Source organism: Labrus mixtus, chromosome 12, assembly GCF_963584025.1.
Source record: "Labrus mixtus chromosome 12, fLabMix1.1, whole genome shotgun sequence".
Taxonomy (NCBI): Eukaryota; Metazoa; Chordata; class Actinopteri; order Labriformes; family Labridae; genus Labrus; species Labrus mixtus.
Window position 1 is genome coordinate 3,916,571 of NC_083623.1, and position 17,102 is coordinate 3,933,672.

The 17,102-nt window shown below is 43.3% G+C and overlaps 1 protein-coding gene across 1 annotated transcript in view; it reads left to right on the forward strand.

Annotated features, from left to right (window-relative positions):
- clvs2 (clavesin 2) overlaps positions 1-13,459 on the forward strand; it is a 37,894-nt gene extending 24,435 nt beyond the window's left edge. The window contains exons 3-5 of the mRNA XM_061051544.1: positions 8,785-8,895; positions 9,832-10,064; positions 11,955-13,459. Coding sequence (XP_060907527.1) covers positions 8,785-8,895; positions 9,832-10,064; positions 11,955-12,048 — 438 coding nt within the window. The 3' untranslated portion in view covers positions 12,049-13,459. The remainder of the gene's footprint in view (positions 1-8,784; positions 8,896-9,831; positions 10,065-11,954) is intronic.
- Positions 13,460-17,102: the final 3,643 nt, after the last annotated feature.

Below are 17,102 nucleotides of genomic sequence, written 5' to 3' on the forward strand. Positions count from 1 at the left end.
GACAGACGAGTTAAGAATCAACTCTCTGTTGATTCATCCTCTATTTTTTTCTTCTTTTTTTTTAAGTTCAGCCTGCCCATGAAGGTGCTTTTTGTAAAGAACAGGCCGGCAGCGAAACAATGACATCGCTCCAGGCTACACTTTATGTCCTGAGATGGTAAAAGCACTGAAATGGAGGTCATCTTTTTATTCCTGAACTCCCTTTTTGCCCCTTTTTACTGGAGGACACGTTTAGTCACGGTGCTGTGGATGTGAAGTGACAGAAGCAGAGCGGAGGAGGGAGAGCTCATCAACCTGATGTGCCCCACAAAGACTAAAACACCACGACGGAGGGAGAGAGATGTACGACCACAGACTCAGACGCATGCAGAGAGGAGGACGGGGCACGTCAGATGTTTGTAACATCAGCTGCTCACTGGAGGAGTTCTGATAGACTCACTTAGTACAGCCAAAATGTCAGAAGTTAAAGCTTTTTTTTTTTTAATCAAACTGGGTGCAAAGTGCCTACACAATCTGAAAGTGGACAGTCCCTTCTCTCCGTGCTGTATCCTGTTAGGACTGTTCAGTAGGCAGATATTTGTTCCTACTTTGTCTGATTAATTCAGTGTGGAAGTCACGTCATTAGCCGGCCTCATGTTATTGACTCTCCAACTCGTATATGATATGCACAATGGCTCAATAATACAAAACTCTGCATTGCATGTCAACAATTTAAGAACTTACCTTTTTTTTATTTTAAGATTTTTTTTTGGCCATTTGGTGCCTTTATTAGAGAGATAGGACAGTGGATAGAGTTGGAAATCAGGGAGAAAGAGAGTAGGGAATGACATGCAGGAAAAGGTTGGATTTGAACCTGGGTTGCCCGCTTGGAGCCTCCGTACACAGGGTGCGTGCTTTAACCAGTGCGCCACCAGCATCCCAAGAACTTAACATTTGAAAGGCCTGTTACCCGAACCGGCCACAGCCATTCCTCGTTTTTTTTTTTTGTTTTTTTTTTCATGCTCGTATGTTTTGATTTGAAGGCGTACGTGAAGTGATAATTTCGCACAGCATTGTGGGTGTTAAAATACAATTAATTTCCTGACAGGATGCATCCAAAACCATACTGCACAAAACTTCAGTCTACTGAGGTCGACCCAAAAAATGCCCACTGAAATGACCACGAGGGTTCAGTCTACTGAAAAGTCTGCACTCCATACTGAACTGTGGCTTTTCGAAAAGGGCCAAGGAGTTTTCTACACCTTTTGTCTTTTTCATGAAAGATCACGGGAAGAAAGATTTACAAAAGATGCACCAACAATATACAATTGTAAATACCTTCTGTCAATAAGTCAAGACTTCCTTAATCACTCGTGTAACCTTTTGAAACATGTTATGTAAAATCTACTTAACGACCTCCAGAAATAATTATTTCATTATCACTCATTGAAATTCTTTGATATTTTATTAAACAATTAAATATGGTAATTTTTCAACCAATATCCCAATTAGATTCATCCATCCGTTTTCCTGTCTAGGGTAAATTTGCCCTGAATCTGGAGCTTTTGAAGTCAAGACTGTGACATCCCACCTACGGACATCTGCTGCAGAAACTCCAGCAGCTTCCAGTAGTCTATGAAGCCACCATTCATGATGACTCCGACACATGAAAGGAAGGTGAGGGTGTTCAGCAGCAAGCATCCCCCATCTGCTGTGGCAGCCGCTGCAGCACCACAGACATCCAAGGCATGCCATGGTCCCTGTAGACCTCCAGGTTCCTGGCATAACACAGATCCTGCCATTCCATCTCTGACAGGACCTTGAGGGTTCTTGTGGGCACTACTGAGAGGGGATGTGGTGGAAGTCCCCCTAGTTGGACTTGGATCCGGTCCCAAAAGTTCCACCAGACTTTCTTAGCCCCTCTCACATCCCTGAACTTGAGATCTGGGAAGAACTGGATCCCCTCTGCCACAAAGCCCTTTAGGGGACTGTCCTCTACATCCCCACCAGCATTCACCACCAGCTCCCTTGAACGCTTGAAGGACCTCTGTCAGCTTGCCAGTGTGGTTATCTCTCTTTAGTGACGTCCAAGCGAGCTGGGTGTCCTATCAGGACCTTGATAGGCTCAGCACCCAGCACTGCAGGACCAGCCTCAAGGCACTGGCAGAGTGTCCACACCCTCATAACCCTGACTTTTTGTAATTCGTCCCTGGTCCAGTGGTGGAGAAGAGGTGGTGCCCCCACTGTTGTGGGGTGTCAGTCCAAGGAACCCCCTCTGGTTGACTGTGCTGGTCCCAAGGCTGGCACTGAGCACATCGTCCAAGGGGGACAAGGGATGTCCGTTAAAAAGCTCCTCCAGGGCCTTCCACGGTGCCTCGTTCTTCCCGACCCCCTGGCTGGAACTGAAGGAGTCCTCCAGTCTAGCCAGCAAGCAATTGACGACATTTCGGAGGGTGGAGGAAAGGCACGAACAGAGCATGGCCCTGGACCAGCTTCTGGAAGGCCTCCACATCAAAATAGTCGACAAGGTTAAACCTGAAAACTTTTCCCCCCTAAAACCGCAACACCTGCTACATTCGGCACCCCAACTGGCACACCAAGTGGTCGTGGAAGTCACACATGGTGGAAATGTACTCCAGCGCCCTTCTGTATACCACTGGCTGGTGGTTGGGGTGGTTCAGCCCACAGGTCACCAGTGCCCCACTCACTGGATGTTTAAATGGCTGGAGGTAATGGTGGTGGGGAGAGTCCAAGTACAGTTGTATGAACGTGAGCCTGCCTGGAATAAACATCCAATGTCGAGGGTGTCCAAGCTGGACTGGAAATTGCATGCTTCGTGCATGCCAACTCCTGTGAATAGAGCACCTCTCACTCCCACCAGATCCTGCAGTGCATATCTGGAGAGAACGAGATGAGTGTCCTCATCGTCTGCAGTTATTTTTGTCTCCAAATGTACCGACAATGAGGCCACTGTGTTGACATCCACAAAGTCAGCGATATCCAGCATCTCTGGATCTCTCTGTCCAAACTGAAAGACCACCGGCACCACCTTGAGAAAAAAGCATTTTGCTTTTTTAAGCGCCTGGTCCAGGAGGTGAAGTAGTATAAACATTGCATCCAACCTCAGGACCCTCTACCTGACCAACTTCACTGTCCCCTGTTTTTGGACTGTTTCACGGCTCATTTGCTGTTTAGGTAGTGTGCGCAACAGCTGTTTGAAGTTGGTGAAAACTTTATTAAGCAATTCCGCTGCGCAGACCCCATAGAGCTCTGCCCTTGACAGACGTCTGTCACGGTTCATAAGGCAGGTGGGAAGTACGCGGGGGGGGGTAAATTTAAAGCTTTGCCTTTAGGCTCATCTCCCTCTTCCCCACAACAGTCCAGTACAAGACCCATAATGCTGCCAACGCTGCACCGATCCGTCTGTCAATCTCACGGCCCATTTGACCCTCACTCCTTGAATCAGATTCAATTCATATCAAATAGAAGAGAGCAGCAATCTCACACGAAAGGACTCAGAGGCACTTCCCTAGATGTTAGCAGTATTTGTCATGGGAAATAACGTCCTATCTTTGATGTTGAACACAAAACCTTCTTTTAGATATTACGAGTTGAGTTTTTGAGGGGTAATTTGTGACTGAGACAGGACCGGGGGCGTGATCGGGTCTGGAGTATGCAGAGTGGATGGAACGCGGCCCTCACGGATCCTGTGGAATCTGCCCGTTACGGCCAACTTCCACCAGATGCGTTTTTGGTCCGTCTCCGCTCTCCGGCAGCGGAGCGGTATTCACTTTATTCTTGTGTGCTTCCACTGGCTCCCCTCCGCTGTGTCTCAGCTCCGGCACTCCGGCGCCCTCCACAGCAGGGCTTCTATTTTTCCCGGATGCCGGAGCGCGACACATCAATTTAGCACAGAAAAGAACAAGCGGGACGGGACACCGAAACAACATTAAAACATCCGGTTTATTTTCAAAATAAAACACTCAGTTTTAACGGTTCAGAAAATGACCGTTTGCGTTTTTGTTGATGTGTTTATATCGAGTTTTATATCACATACATCGTATTATCTCACGCTGTCGCGAGTGAATCTGTAAAATTACGGTGAGACTAGGGTGCATGGAGCCGACACGCAATGCACTCGTATCTGGTGGACGTTTGGAGTTAGTCTCCTTCTTTCTTCCTTTTCTTTCAAAGCTGCTCATTTGATATGCAAAAAAAATAGATTCAAAACATCGGAGCGGAGTCAATCCATCCCCACTCTCTCTTGCTCATGCTGTCGTCCAAACTTCCTCTTCTTCATGTTCCCGCTCTCTGCTGCAGTTTTACTTGAAATAGCTCCCAGTGTCTAATGGATTTGTTCTTTTTTATTATGCAATGAAATGTGTTTACAGCCAGATTTGTTTTATTGCGTTAATTGTTAATTGGCCATTGAAATCACTTGATGGCTTTTGGCAGTGTTTGGTTTTCTGTGTAAATCGGTGGTTCATGACGACAAACACATTAGACGCTAACTCAAAGCACCGTAAGGAGACTGTGAGCCACATTCAAATGTTAGCCATCTTTTAATCAAAGGCCTATTCAGATGCTGGTATGACTATGGGTAGGCTTTATTTACAACATTTTTCAAAAATGTCTTTGTCCAGAGAGTGAAATGTTACGGAGAATATTGTTGTGGAATTTTAGTTTACAATTTTCAAGGTTGTAGAAGCACTTTTATAAAATATAAAAGTGCTTCTACAACCTTGAAAATTGTTAAGGTTTATTCATTTCTTTATTTTTTCGTTTTTTGGATAGGACAGTTGACAGAGTAGGAAATAGGGATGTGGGGAAATGACATCAGGAAGAGGTGTCACAGGCCGGACTTGAAGAGGACTATAGCCTCTGTACATGGGGTGCAACCTAACCACTAGGTAGAGATGCTGCTTGTCAACAGGCAAGGCGAAGAACTGCACGGGGCCCCAGAGGAATTATCAGACTATAGGAGAGATAACAGAATGAATGTATGCAGGTTGTAGGGCCCCGATTATGCCCCAAAAGACTCTAGAATCACCACTGCACCCCCACTTTTTGTTGTTTCATCGTTGCAGGCAAAATGAAAAGATTAGACGTAAGTTTGTCAAAATGTTCAATACTTAAGATACTTTTCAGAACCATTTGTTTTGAAACGATACAATCTGCTATTTTAATGGTTGATGTTATTGAAAAGTACCAATGCTTTAAAGAAAACGACATCTATTTCATAAGACGGGTGCGTAGGAGAGGACTAAATCCATCAAAACTCCTGCACGCTGTCTACATTGCACAAATAAATTAGCAACAATACGTTTGCTAAACATTGCCAACGTCTTTGTGCACACCCTCTGAATTGTAGAAGAAGAAGCAGCTGTGTCTCCTGATGATCGGCCTACTTCTTCCGTTTCTTTCCTTCGGCCGGCGAGGGGAAGTTGACACGTCACATGTTGTTACCGCTGAGTGTTACGCTCTCAGTGTTTATCCCTCAGTGTTGGTGGCAGCCTGTCGGTTTGTGTCCCCTCTGGATCTGTGAGCTTTTCTTACAGCAGCGACGCACGAGAAACTGCATCGAGGTTGAAATCATGTCATGGGAGGGGAAAAAGTGAAAGACCAAGATGGCAACTGTCATTGTAATCAGTGATCAGTTTAAGTCACACACAAAAGAAATATAATGGGGAATGATTGTGTGATATATTTTGTGCAAATCGTCTTTTTGATCCCTGACTTCTTTGACATACTTTTGCAAGAGCCACTGGACTACAGAACCCAGAATTGCTCCGGAAGTCTGTCCATGAATGTGTGTTTGAATGTGTGTGTGAACAGGTTGCTTTGAGCAGGTGGAGGTCGGTTTGCCGAGGCAAATAGCAAACCAACAGGTGTTGCAGCGATGGAAGCAGGCAAGCAAATCAGTTCAGATACAACTGATTCTACCCAATCGAAAACAATTAAAATAAATTATAAGCTCCACGAGCAGAAACGTGCTCAAACTACGATCAATATTGGAGATGCTTTTTGAAAAATGGAGAGAAGTTACAACGCAGGGGGGTTTCAAGACCGATGCAGAGCTGGATAAACACTGAAGCTTCAGAGTCCGTGATATGGCAACCTGCATGCACATAGACAGAAAAGGGGTCTTAAATTTCATCAAAAAGATAAAATCTATCCGGAGATTAGCAGCTTCTTCTCTGCTTCAGGTCAGATTAGGAGGAAAATCTGCGGCTTTGCTCGGTGACACATAACAGGAGGTGGCCAAAGTTTCTCTTCAGCTAAATAAACTATGAAGAGAAAAACACTCCTAATGTGTTTATCCTCGTCAGTGAAGCTACAGGGTGTAGGAACTTTAAAAACTATACGAGCCGGTGTATGAAGTAGTTTTTAAAGATGACTCCTCACTCTCACACGCTGTCCTGCAGATGTTGACAGACTTCTCTGTCACCTTCAATTCTCTTTAACCTTTCACTGGAACTGAAAACGCTCCGCAGAGAGACCTGCAGTGAGAGCACAGAAATACAAATCCCCAGAGTCGTCTATTTGTTTACAATCGACATCTACCTCCAGAAGCCAAAAATCAAAGAACGAGCTGTGGGGGCAATGAGAGTTTTGTTTCTGGAACTGGCAGGTTATATGTCTTATGAAAATTTGAGCTGTTTTTCGTCACGCTGTAGATATCCTCTTAAGGACTTAATTTTTCCTTCAAATGATTGTTGTACTGACAGATTTTAGCAGTGACTTTTAGGGTGCCCTCACACTAGGCAACCCGTACCATGCTCAAGCGTGCTTCACCCCTAAAGTCCAGTTAGTGTGACTAGTGTGAGTAGATCAGTGCTCAAGGTCGGTACACTTCATTGGTCCTGGTACGATTGGAAGAGGTGTTACAGTTCATGCACGAGCACAAGCACGGGCACACAACGTGGACAGCCTTCATTCAGGAGAAATCCCCCCTTACAGCTGTATGAATGGAGCATTCAAAATGTATATATTGTTGTTCTTTTTCAGAATAACTTTTTTCATCTAAACTGTAATACGACATCAAAATAATGCTGTGGAGAGAAAGTTTAAGAGATGGTCTGCTTTCCTCTTCCCTTCACCTTCCTGCTCCTGAACATGTTTCACTCCCTCTCAGATCTCCTCTCCCTTGTACTTTTCTCACTGCACAGCCCTCCGCCTCTGTTTGAACACTTTCTCTCTACACCTTTTTTTTTTCCATTTCCCTCAGACATCACTCGGGTAAGAGCGGATCAAACCTTTAGATCCTATTTCTCCTCCTCCTCCTCCTCTTCCTTCTCCTCCGGTCCCTCAGGTGCAGCAGAGACCACGCAGTTCATATTCCATTTTTGGTGTTTCATGTATAATGCAGCAGGTCCCTTCATCAAAGTGAAAATGTGTGTCAGAGCAGAGAGCAGGCCGGAGGTCCAGAGTGAGAGATCTGACAGCTGATGGGGGGAGGGGCGGTCGGACGGTGGTCTAACCAAAATAAGCGTCTTTATTATCGGAACTGAGTTTGTAAGATTTGATAAGGCTGATATTTAAAACATGTTCAGTATCTTTAATTGGATTCTAGGATAGGAAAAGATTAAGACTGAACCACTTTGAGCTGGGTTTAATTTTTCCAAATCAACAGTTGACTCATGACATTTAGGTTTTTGTCTTGTTTTTATTTACTTTTTCTTTCTGAGTATTTGTCTTGTTAGGTTTCCCGTTAATCGTGGTATTTTTAAGTTATAGAGACTATTTCAGATGAGGGCGGGGTCTCGCACCCACCTCCACTTCCTCTCTGCTGCCATCCAAATGATCAAACACTTCCTGTTCGATCTCCACCCAGCTTTTCTGTTCTAGTTATAAATGTCCTAACCTATTCTTACAATCTTTACTTTAGAAAGGTTCTGCCATCCCAGGTTCCTCAGGGTCATTCATGGGGAGAGCCTGCTGCTACGGACCCCCCCCCCCCCCCCCCCCCTCCCCTCCCCCACTTTTCTTTTTTATATTCACATCACACTTGTCTTCACAATGGCTCTAGATGTCCAGACGCACGACCTCACTCTGGACCACATCATTGGACAGTCTGGTAGCTGACATTGCCGCCAGCTGAGCAAAGCGAGAGTCTGCGACTTTATGATTCGAATCGGTCAAACTCTTAATTTACAATCCTGGCCTGACCTCAAAGACTCCTCTGTGTCTCCGTCTCCTCCGAACACTGGAAACAGTTTTTTTTTTTTATATAAATGTGCTCGGAGATGGCTTTTTTTCATCAGCCAGACTGTTATATCACAACATGATGTTATACTGATGGACCACGGCCAAAATATGACTCACACACACACACTCACACAGAGTGCAGTGTAATTATCATAATTGTGTCCAGTGTTCTAGGAAACACAGTGTCAGGCCCAGACGACACACTAACACTAACCTGCAGCAACAAGGACTCATCTCCCTCAGGCTTTGTGCCGCGCAGACTCCAAAATAGACCGAACCATTTCCTATTGACGATGAGATTAGAGCCCATTTACAGAACTAATCTAATGCAAAGGGACAGGGAACTCACAGAGGTAATTTTTCACTTGCTGGAAGTCAAAGCAGACTGAAAAAAATCCTCCTGATTGGAGCAGACTCTTTGTTTCAAAAGCCATAAAAACTGCCTAAAGTCTGTGAATCATCTGGTCTGAAAAAGCCTTGAACTTCCTTTTTATCTACCGCGATGCATCCTCGTGTTGTCTGTTAGATACAAGGGGTGAAGGACAACATTTTGGCCTTTGTTCACCTGTTTTTCTTCTTTGTGTCTTTTGCCTACAGGACAGTTTTCCTGCCAGATTTGGAGGGATCCACTTTGTGAACCAGCCCTGGTACATCCACGCTTTGTACACCGTCATAAGACCCTTCCTCAAAGACAAGACCAGGAAGAGGGTAAGAACAGAAAGCATTACATGAAAGTAACTTCACTTAATATTTTATCATTCAGTAACGTCATGAAGATTTTAGGTTTGTGCTCCTTGGCGGCACCTGTGGGGATAAACGGTGGTTGCAGAGCATTTTTTTGGTCATTGCTTTAAAGCGAGCAACAACTTCTGAAGCCAAATGCAGAAGTAAAAAAAATCTGCAGTTCCTCGAGTGTCCACTTGGGGCTGACTGGAAAAGACCAGGAAGTCACATACACACCCATTCAAAAAAGCTATTTTTACAGCAGAATTAAACATGTTTACAGCCTCGTTCATAATACAAATTTGGTCTGAATAGTAAGTTTCTTGATCTGCACACATGCTACAGGACGATTTTTTTGTATTTTTTTGATGTATTACTCATTCATTTTGATTGAGGGATAAGAGTTAGTCATAATAAGGCACCTGGCTGATCTGACTGACAGTTGGGCGTGTTGTAGCTGTTTGTCAGGAGGCTTTAGACCCGCCTCAGCTCCACCTCTGCTGAACAAAGGTTAGCTTGAAACAGCATTTCCAATATGGTGACTGCCATCAACAGGCTTCAAAAATCCCCATCAGTAACCAATGGGTGATGTCACTGAGACTACATCCATGTTCTATACAGTACACGCTGTAAAGACATCAATGTGTCTCTAACTTGGTTTGGTTCATTAAGAAATATCTGGTTCTATTTAGCGACATGACTTTTGATTTAGCAGCTTCCACTGCTTCAAAACACTACCAATATATTACCTTTAAATTTGAATAATACCAGCTTTTGCTATAAAGGTAAAGATAAATGTTGGATTTATATAACAAACCCATTATCTCATCCTGACTACGATCGATCACACTGCACGAGAGTCTGAAGACAAATAAAACGTCCCTTCTGAGCCGTTGTTGTGTCTCTGCTTTCCCTCTGCAGATCTTCATGCACGGTAACAACCTGAACAGCCTCCACCAGCTCATCCATCCTGAGATCTTACCCTCGGAGCTGGGCGGGATGATGCCGCCGTACGATATGGGCACGTGGGCGCGGACGCTGCTGGACCACGCCTACGATGAGGAGACGGACTACTGTCCCGAGTCCTACACCCTGTCGGTTCAAGACCTGGAGAGAGACCTGGAGAAGAACCTGTCCCCGAAGACCATGAAGAGGTCCGCTTAACCACCTTTAAAAAGCCTTGTGCATTTGTCTGAATATAACTTATTTACAATTTCTGTACAAGCAAAATCAATATACATGCAAAAATACTATATAAGTATAAAGATCAATTCAAGTTTAAATAAATAAGACTTTACAGACAAAATGTTGCAAAATTTGAAATCTACCATAAAAAACACAAGCTTTACCTCTTGTGGACTTCAGGATATTTTACTGATTTATGCTTCTATGGCCCTGTACCTACACAGAAGCCTGCGGACGTAGCCTGGCGTCCACCTCCTCAAAAAATGACCCAAGAAATTTGTCTAAATGCTAAACAAAAAAATCGTGAAGACATACTTATTGTTGGCATAAGGCAGGTGTTTGTTGAGATCACAATCTCTTTAGCGTTAGAAACGCTCTTCTTGCTTTCTGGATGAGAGTCATTGATTTTAGCAGCAAATCGACATGTTCAGAGTTTCATTGGCTACAAGAAATGTCAGCCATAGGCACAGTTTTGTGCAATTTGCCGGGTTCAAATACAGTAGTACAGGAGCCGGCACCTCTTTTCAACACAGGCTCTCGTTGGCTATAATAGGCTGGTAATAGTGAATGGAAGGTTGTAATTGGCCAAATGAAGTGTTAATGGAAAGGTCAGAGAGCAGCCGCCATTTTCATTGAATAAATTCCTTCAGCTAGGTGAAAATACAGCAAGGTCGTCTGGAACAGCGGCGGCAAATTTGAAACAGACGGTTGATCTTTACGAGTGACAAAAAGGATGGATCAAGTCCTAACATAGAACACATCTTTACTCCAAATCTAGAAGACATTTCTTTTAAGTATGCACAAATGAGAGTATGGAACAATGAGTGCAAAAAAAGACATCTGACGATCAGCTGATCAAAGGCAAAGCCAAACCAATCAGATTTGACTATGCAAACACCGCTAAAGAGTACTACCTGTTGAAAAAGGTTCTGCAACAATTCAAGTTTAATTGCTCTGTTTAATTGTAGTGTTAGTGTTCCTGAAATTCGAGGGCTTTGAACTGTTGGGGGAATAGTAGGTCTAGTTCCTCTTCTTCGTCTATGCAGAGTGTGTCTTTGTTACTGTGAGGCATGTTTGACATTTCGCAGAGTATCATTCTCCCTATAGGCATCCAAACAGTCTGATTCAATGTGACAGAAAACCTCTGACTGCACTGTAACAACCAGCTGACTCTCTCAGAGACATTTAGACTGAGGAGGACGGACAACAATAAAGCGCTGAGACGCCAGACTGTCACTGCGGATCTGCACAGTGATCAATAATCATGAAGTCCGTGTTCAATATAAAACAAAGGTCATATTTTATCCTCCTCTTCAAGCAGTTTAATTAAGTCTCAGAGCTCCTCAAAACATGTCTGTGAAGTTTCTTGTTCTAAATCCACTCTGATCCTGTATTTGATCATGTCTATAAACCCCTCTATTTCAGCCCTGCTCAGAACAGGCTGTTTCTGTGTCTGTACCTTTAAATATGTAAATGAGCTGTGTCTGACCACGCCCCCTCTCTGGAAGGCCTCGGGCTTTCTCGCTCCATGTCCTATTGTTTACGGTGAGAAGGCAGACTCAGAGGTTCAGAACAAACACCTAGCTGTGGGAGTGTCACCCACCTGGGGGAGGGGCTACTGCCCTTTGTGATGTCATGAAGGGAAAATCTCCAAACGGCCTGTTTGAGCACACATTTTCTGAAAAGTGGAGCAGGCAGAAGACGGAGAGGATGGACTTTTCTCATCATTGGGGGGTTTGTAGACGGACTAGAGACACATGTTAGAGTTAGAGGAACATGGTGAAGTGGATTTTGCATAATATGTGACCTTTAAACTCAGGTAAGATAAACTCATCATGTTCTCTGTTGTGTGGCTGCAGGTCTCAGTCTGTGGTGGAACCAGGCGTCCTGAAACGACCGGACAAAGTGAAGAGTGAAGAAGACAACATGCAACCGCTGCTCTCGCTGGACTAAAACCACACACTCGGCAACAGCTTACCGGAGTCAATATTTAACACACAAACACCTGACTTTACCTGTGCACATGCTGTTAGAAAAAGGAACGAGCATTCGGACACATTCCTGCAGAAAATGCTGCTGCTTGTGTCTCTTGAACTCCAGGGAATGGACATTTCGCTGATGCAGAAAAACAGGAGGAGATGAGAAGATGCTTCGCCACACACAAACAGCGGCAAACAAAAGAGCTACTGATGGTGTTCTATATATTTATTTATCTAGTTATTTGTCAAGTGCCAATTCCAGAAACTGAAAATGATCGTATTTAAAACAATCCAGCCCCCTCGAGAAAGGAGAACGAGGAAGGAGTTGTGAAGGTGCAGCAAGTGCAAACAGTGTTTCCTGAAGCTGTACAGTAAATTAAAATAACTGGAAGTCTAACTTCAAAGAGAGTTCGGGGGCTTCGTTCCCGAGCTGCACTTCCTTTATTTTCCTCGCTCTTTGTACAGTTATTTAAAGAAAACACCGCATACGGAGGAGAAGCACGGCTCAGGATCAGCAGAAAAGACGACGACGACGACAGCGAAGAGCTTTTTTCAGGCTTCTGGGGACTAAACAGACAAACAGGCAGGCACTGGTTTTACTGGGAGAGAACTTGTTGAAGGGGTCTTTTGTTTGAAACATCACTCGACTTATCGCTCGGAAAAGCATAACCCCTTTACAGAGTTGAATCTGGTATTAGATGTGTTTTTTCTTTCAGAATTTCTATATTTTTCAGGCCCATTCATCAGAAAAATCTGTGTTTCTCCCTCCAGTCGAAATATCTGTGAAGCTTTGACTCGCACCTTCAAGTTTTTGGTTTGGCTGAAGATACATGTTGAGAATCTAATCGCTACAGAGTGTCCCCCAGTCCCATACAAACGGGTACATTTGATTTTTGTGACATATTTGTTATACTTTAGGCAATAATATATTACTTCTGAAACATTACCACAGATCTTACTTCTGTTTTAAGACACAACTAGTATTATAACTTTGAAAAACCTGCACATATTTTTTGCATGTTTTTGGCGATTTGCTGAAGAAACATTCCCTCATTTGCATCTTTTCAGAGCATAATTGGTGTTTTATAATGTACATAGGTATCGATCAGTATTGGTATTAGTTTATAATCTTTACTCACTTGTTAGCTTTTAACCACGTCACACTTTCAACTGTTTCTTAGCAGACTTGATTAAATAATTTAAGCATTCATGTGCTAACATGCAAGAGAATTACTTCTGTCAGACTGCTGTGAGATTAACTGTATATAAAGATGGACAACACGTCTACTTTTCCTATGGTTGTACAAAAGTGAAGCCAAAAAAACCTCAAAGCAAGCACAGAGATATTTGGCCAGAGTCTGTGCAGTATGGATCAGCTGCTAGTATAGACATCCCGCCCCTTCCAGTAATTAAATTTTAATCTACCAATGGATGAGGACTACACTTGGCCCAGGTGAAGCTAATCCCTTGATGGCGACCCGGCCTTTACCGGAAACTACAACAAAAAGAACAAGCAGCACGGGAACACCTACAGGTGTGGAGGGGTCGTCACAAAGCGTAAGGAGAGTTAACTTTAAAGACAGAATCCATGTTGGAGTGAAAATATTTTGACACGTCTTTCAAAGTTTTTCCCATGGTTCATCTGTTAACATGGAGGAGGCGGAGCTTAAAACCTTTACAGAGGGGGCGCTCCAAATGTTTTGTCTTCACTTTTGGAGTGGTGTCATGCTGTCCATCTTTTTATACAGTCTATGAGTCAAATTAGTCTCCAGAGTCATTTGAGTTTGATAAAGATAAACTGATGGTTTGGTTTGATAAAAAAGAAAACATTTTGAGACTTTAAAGGTGCCCAGTAGAGTTTGTGACCACTAGAGGCGCATTGGAGCAGTTTTTCTGCCACGAGTGTCTCATTTTAACAAACTGAAGGGTGTGAGAGGAAGGAAGGAAGACAACTCACGAGCAAACGTGGTAAAGAATGTGCAGGAAGTGAAACTAACAATACTGCTAAATTCTGCGGTTTATGAATTTTTAAGAAACATTTATTGAAAAGGAATTGAACATGTCAGTTAGCCTTAAAGATTATTTAATCTATGTGCACTACACAAAAAACTCAGAGGGGCACCTTTAATTCTCCTGTTTCCTGACAGCACCTGAACACACCAGACCTGCAGACTTTTCAAATCTCATCGACTGAGATGATTGAACATATCCCAACGACACACAGTGATATACCATTTTCTCAGACACATTTCAAGTTGGCAGTATTGAATACATGACCGGCAGTATGTGTGCTAAAAGTTATTTGCAGGAACAGTTTGCACCGGCATTTTTGTTTCCCTCTGTGCAGCTGTTTCTGTCTTGTTAAAAAAAAGTGTTATTTCAATTATTATAATGTCAGTATTTTATGATATATTGTATTTTCAATCAAATCCTGCAGTCTAGAAACAGCATTATTTTTAAATGACACTATTTCTGTTTCCTCCTCTCCCTGTTTTTTTTTTTTTGTGCTAGAATGACATAAATTCTCCTCCTGGCAGCAGCTGAAGGTTTTTGACAAACCAGTTTAAGCTTTTCAAATCAGCATTGACTCCAGGTTTTTTACGGTGGCGTGCAGAAGGTACGACAGGCGTGCGTTAAGCGGCTCGACAGGCCAGCAGACGACAGGAAAAACTGCGATAATGACGGGCAGAGGCAGCGGAGGGGGGAGGTGGATGAAACCCGCCAGACTGGCAAGCGTGCAGCTGAGCAGATCACAGAAAGGCCGGCGGGCGGGAAGTGTGAGGTGGCCGGCTGCAACCAGAGCAGACAGCTGGAATGTTAAACTATCACACCAGCGTACATGACATGTCAACCCCACTCACAACAGCTCCGAGGCGGCACACTGTGCAGAGCGAGGCCTCGGCGGCTCCTTCCATCGCTGTCATTTGAGCCAGTTGTTGCTGCCTAAATGTTACAATCTGCTGCATTTGAATGTTATAGTTTACGTTTTATTTAGATGTGAGCCCTCCGTCCTCTAAGGACTCAAAAGCCTCAAAAACATTTTCATTTCTAGTTTTTGATGCTTATTACAGGGTAGATTCTTTGCAAATGAGGGCGGAGCGCTGTAAATGACGATGCAGTAAACCTACACTTTGCTGGAGAAGCATTGTGGAACTCATTAGAGTGGGCAGCACAGGCAGAACTCGGGATCCCGCCATTGTTGTTGTTATCCATCTACTCCCGCTTGGCTATTTAACCGTGATGTGCATGTGCAAAAAGTCTCTGTTAACGGAATATTGCCGGTTCACATGACAACAGAGACCGTGCCATTTTCAAAAATTTGCAAACTGATTTCATAACTTTGCGTTTTCATGCACCCAAAACTCTGCTGTGGTGTAATCGAACAGCCAAAACGGAACGTGCAAACTCGACCTTTATCACTCTTTTTTTCCTCTTCTTCCATGAAAACAGAGTATTCAATTATACAAGTATTCATATTTGTAACAAGCTGCTGCACTTATGGCCCACACGGTCATATTTTTTGTGCAAGATACAGAACACATTTCAGCTATCTTTAATTTAAAAACGACTGATGTCAGTCTTAAAAATGAAAAGTTATTTAAAACCTGTTGATTCCCGAGTACGTCATCGAGATAACTTTCGTCCAATCTTTGTCCATCATCAAACCATTACCACACATATGTCGAAACCATTTAAAAGATCTTCTACTATTGCATCGTTTGGTTTATGGTTCCAGTTTGATTTGATCTCAAAGAGTGTTGATCAGAGAGACTGTATATAAAACTGTGGGTCAAAACGTTTGAGTGCTTTAGGAGGATTTCTGTGCACTAGTGACGTCTGAGATTCAGTAACAGGCTGCAAAATCAGGCTTCTGTGGAGATTTTAGGGTATAAATGACACACACACACACACACACACACACACACACATAGGGATGTCACACTTGCAGAAAACTCCTGAAAATCTCCTGATTATTCCGACTTCACCGGAGTTTCTCCTGCCAGACCCTCTAGTATTTTGTCTGCAGCAAGTCCGAGTGAGCTGATGTGAGCACGCAGCAGGATACTCTCCGGAGAATTCAGCTCGAGCCAATAGGAGGGGGTGGGGAGAATCTCCGGAGCAGTCCTCCTGTAATCATCTAGATAGTTTCATGAGTGCAGGTGTGAAAACAGCTAAACACACACACACACACACACACACAGCCACAGTAGATGCTTACAGTTGTTATGATTCAACGTTTACATGGAATAAACATCTGTATACAGCTTGAATATATTTCATATCTGAGTCTTTGATCTCACACAGAGCGTCCTGCAGATTCTCTTCTTTATCTTAAAGTTTTTATTTATCAGAGAGAGGCGGCTCTGCTCTGCTGTAAAACTTCTTGTATGTAGAAACACAGATTTTAATTTATTACAGATAGACTTTATGGATACTTTATAGAGTGATGCCACACATTTAAGACTTTCAAAATGTTCTTTTTGTCAGTATTTTTTATGAACATAGCTTATCTAACTTGTCTTTCACACATGAGACAGACGTGTTATGAAGTTTGAGTTTTATTTTCTAAAAAGTCAGTATTTTAAATGTTCTATCTGTGCTCTTGTTACGTCTTCTCCTGCTCAGTGTGGCTCAAAGTATTAATGCAAACATTTCACAGACTTGTTTTGAAACCAGAATGGATCTTCTTATTTTAAAACCACCTAAAGGAGTCTTTTCTGTGCTGCTTTTTACTGGTTTTAAGGCAGCATTTATAAAGTCTGCTGACACGCAGTACCTTTACATGCTCAGTAAAGTCCAGCTACAGGAGGTGTTTTCAGACCGCAGGAACTTTTTCATAGTTCTAAGAACTGCTGTCTTAGAACTCAGTCCCCATGGTGAGTAGTTCTCAGGGAACTCTCTAGTGGATAGTTCCTGGGAAACTGGACTGGAAAAGTCCCTAGAACTGTTCGGTTTTGAAAACTACCTATAGCCTGATTAGGCCATTTCATTTGGATACTATCCCTGTCCCACACTAGGTGACGATAT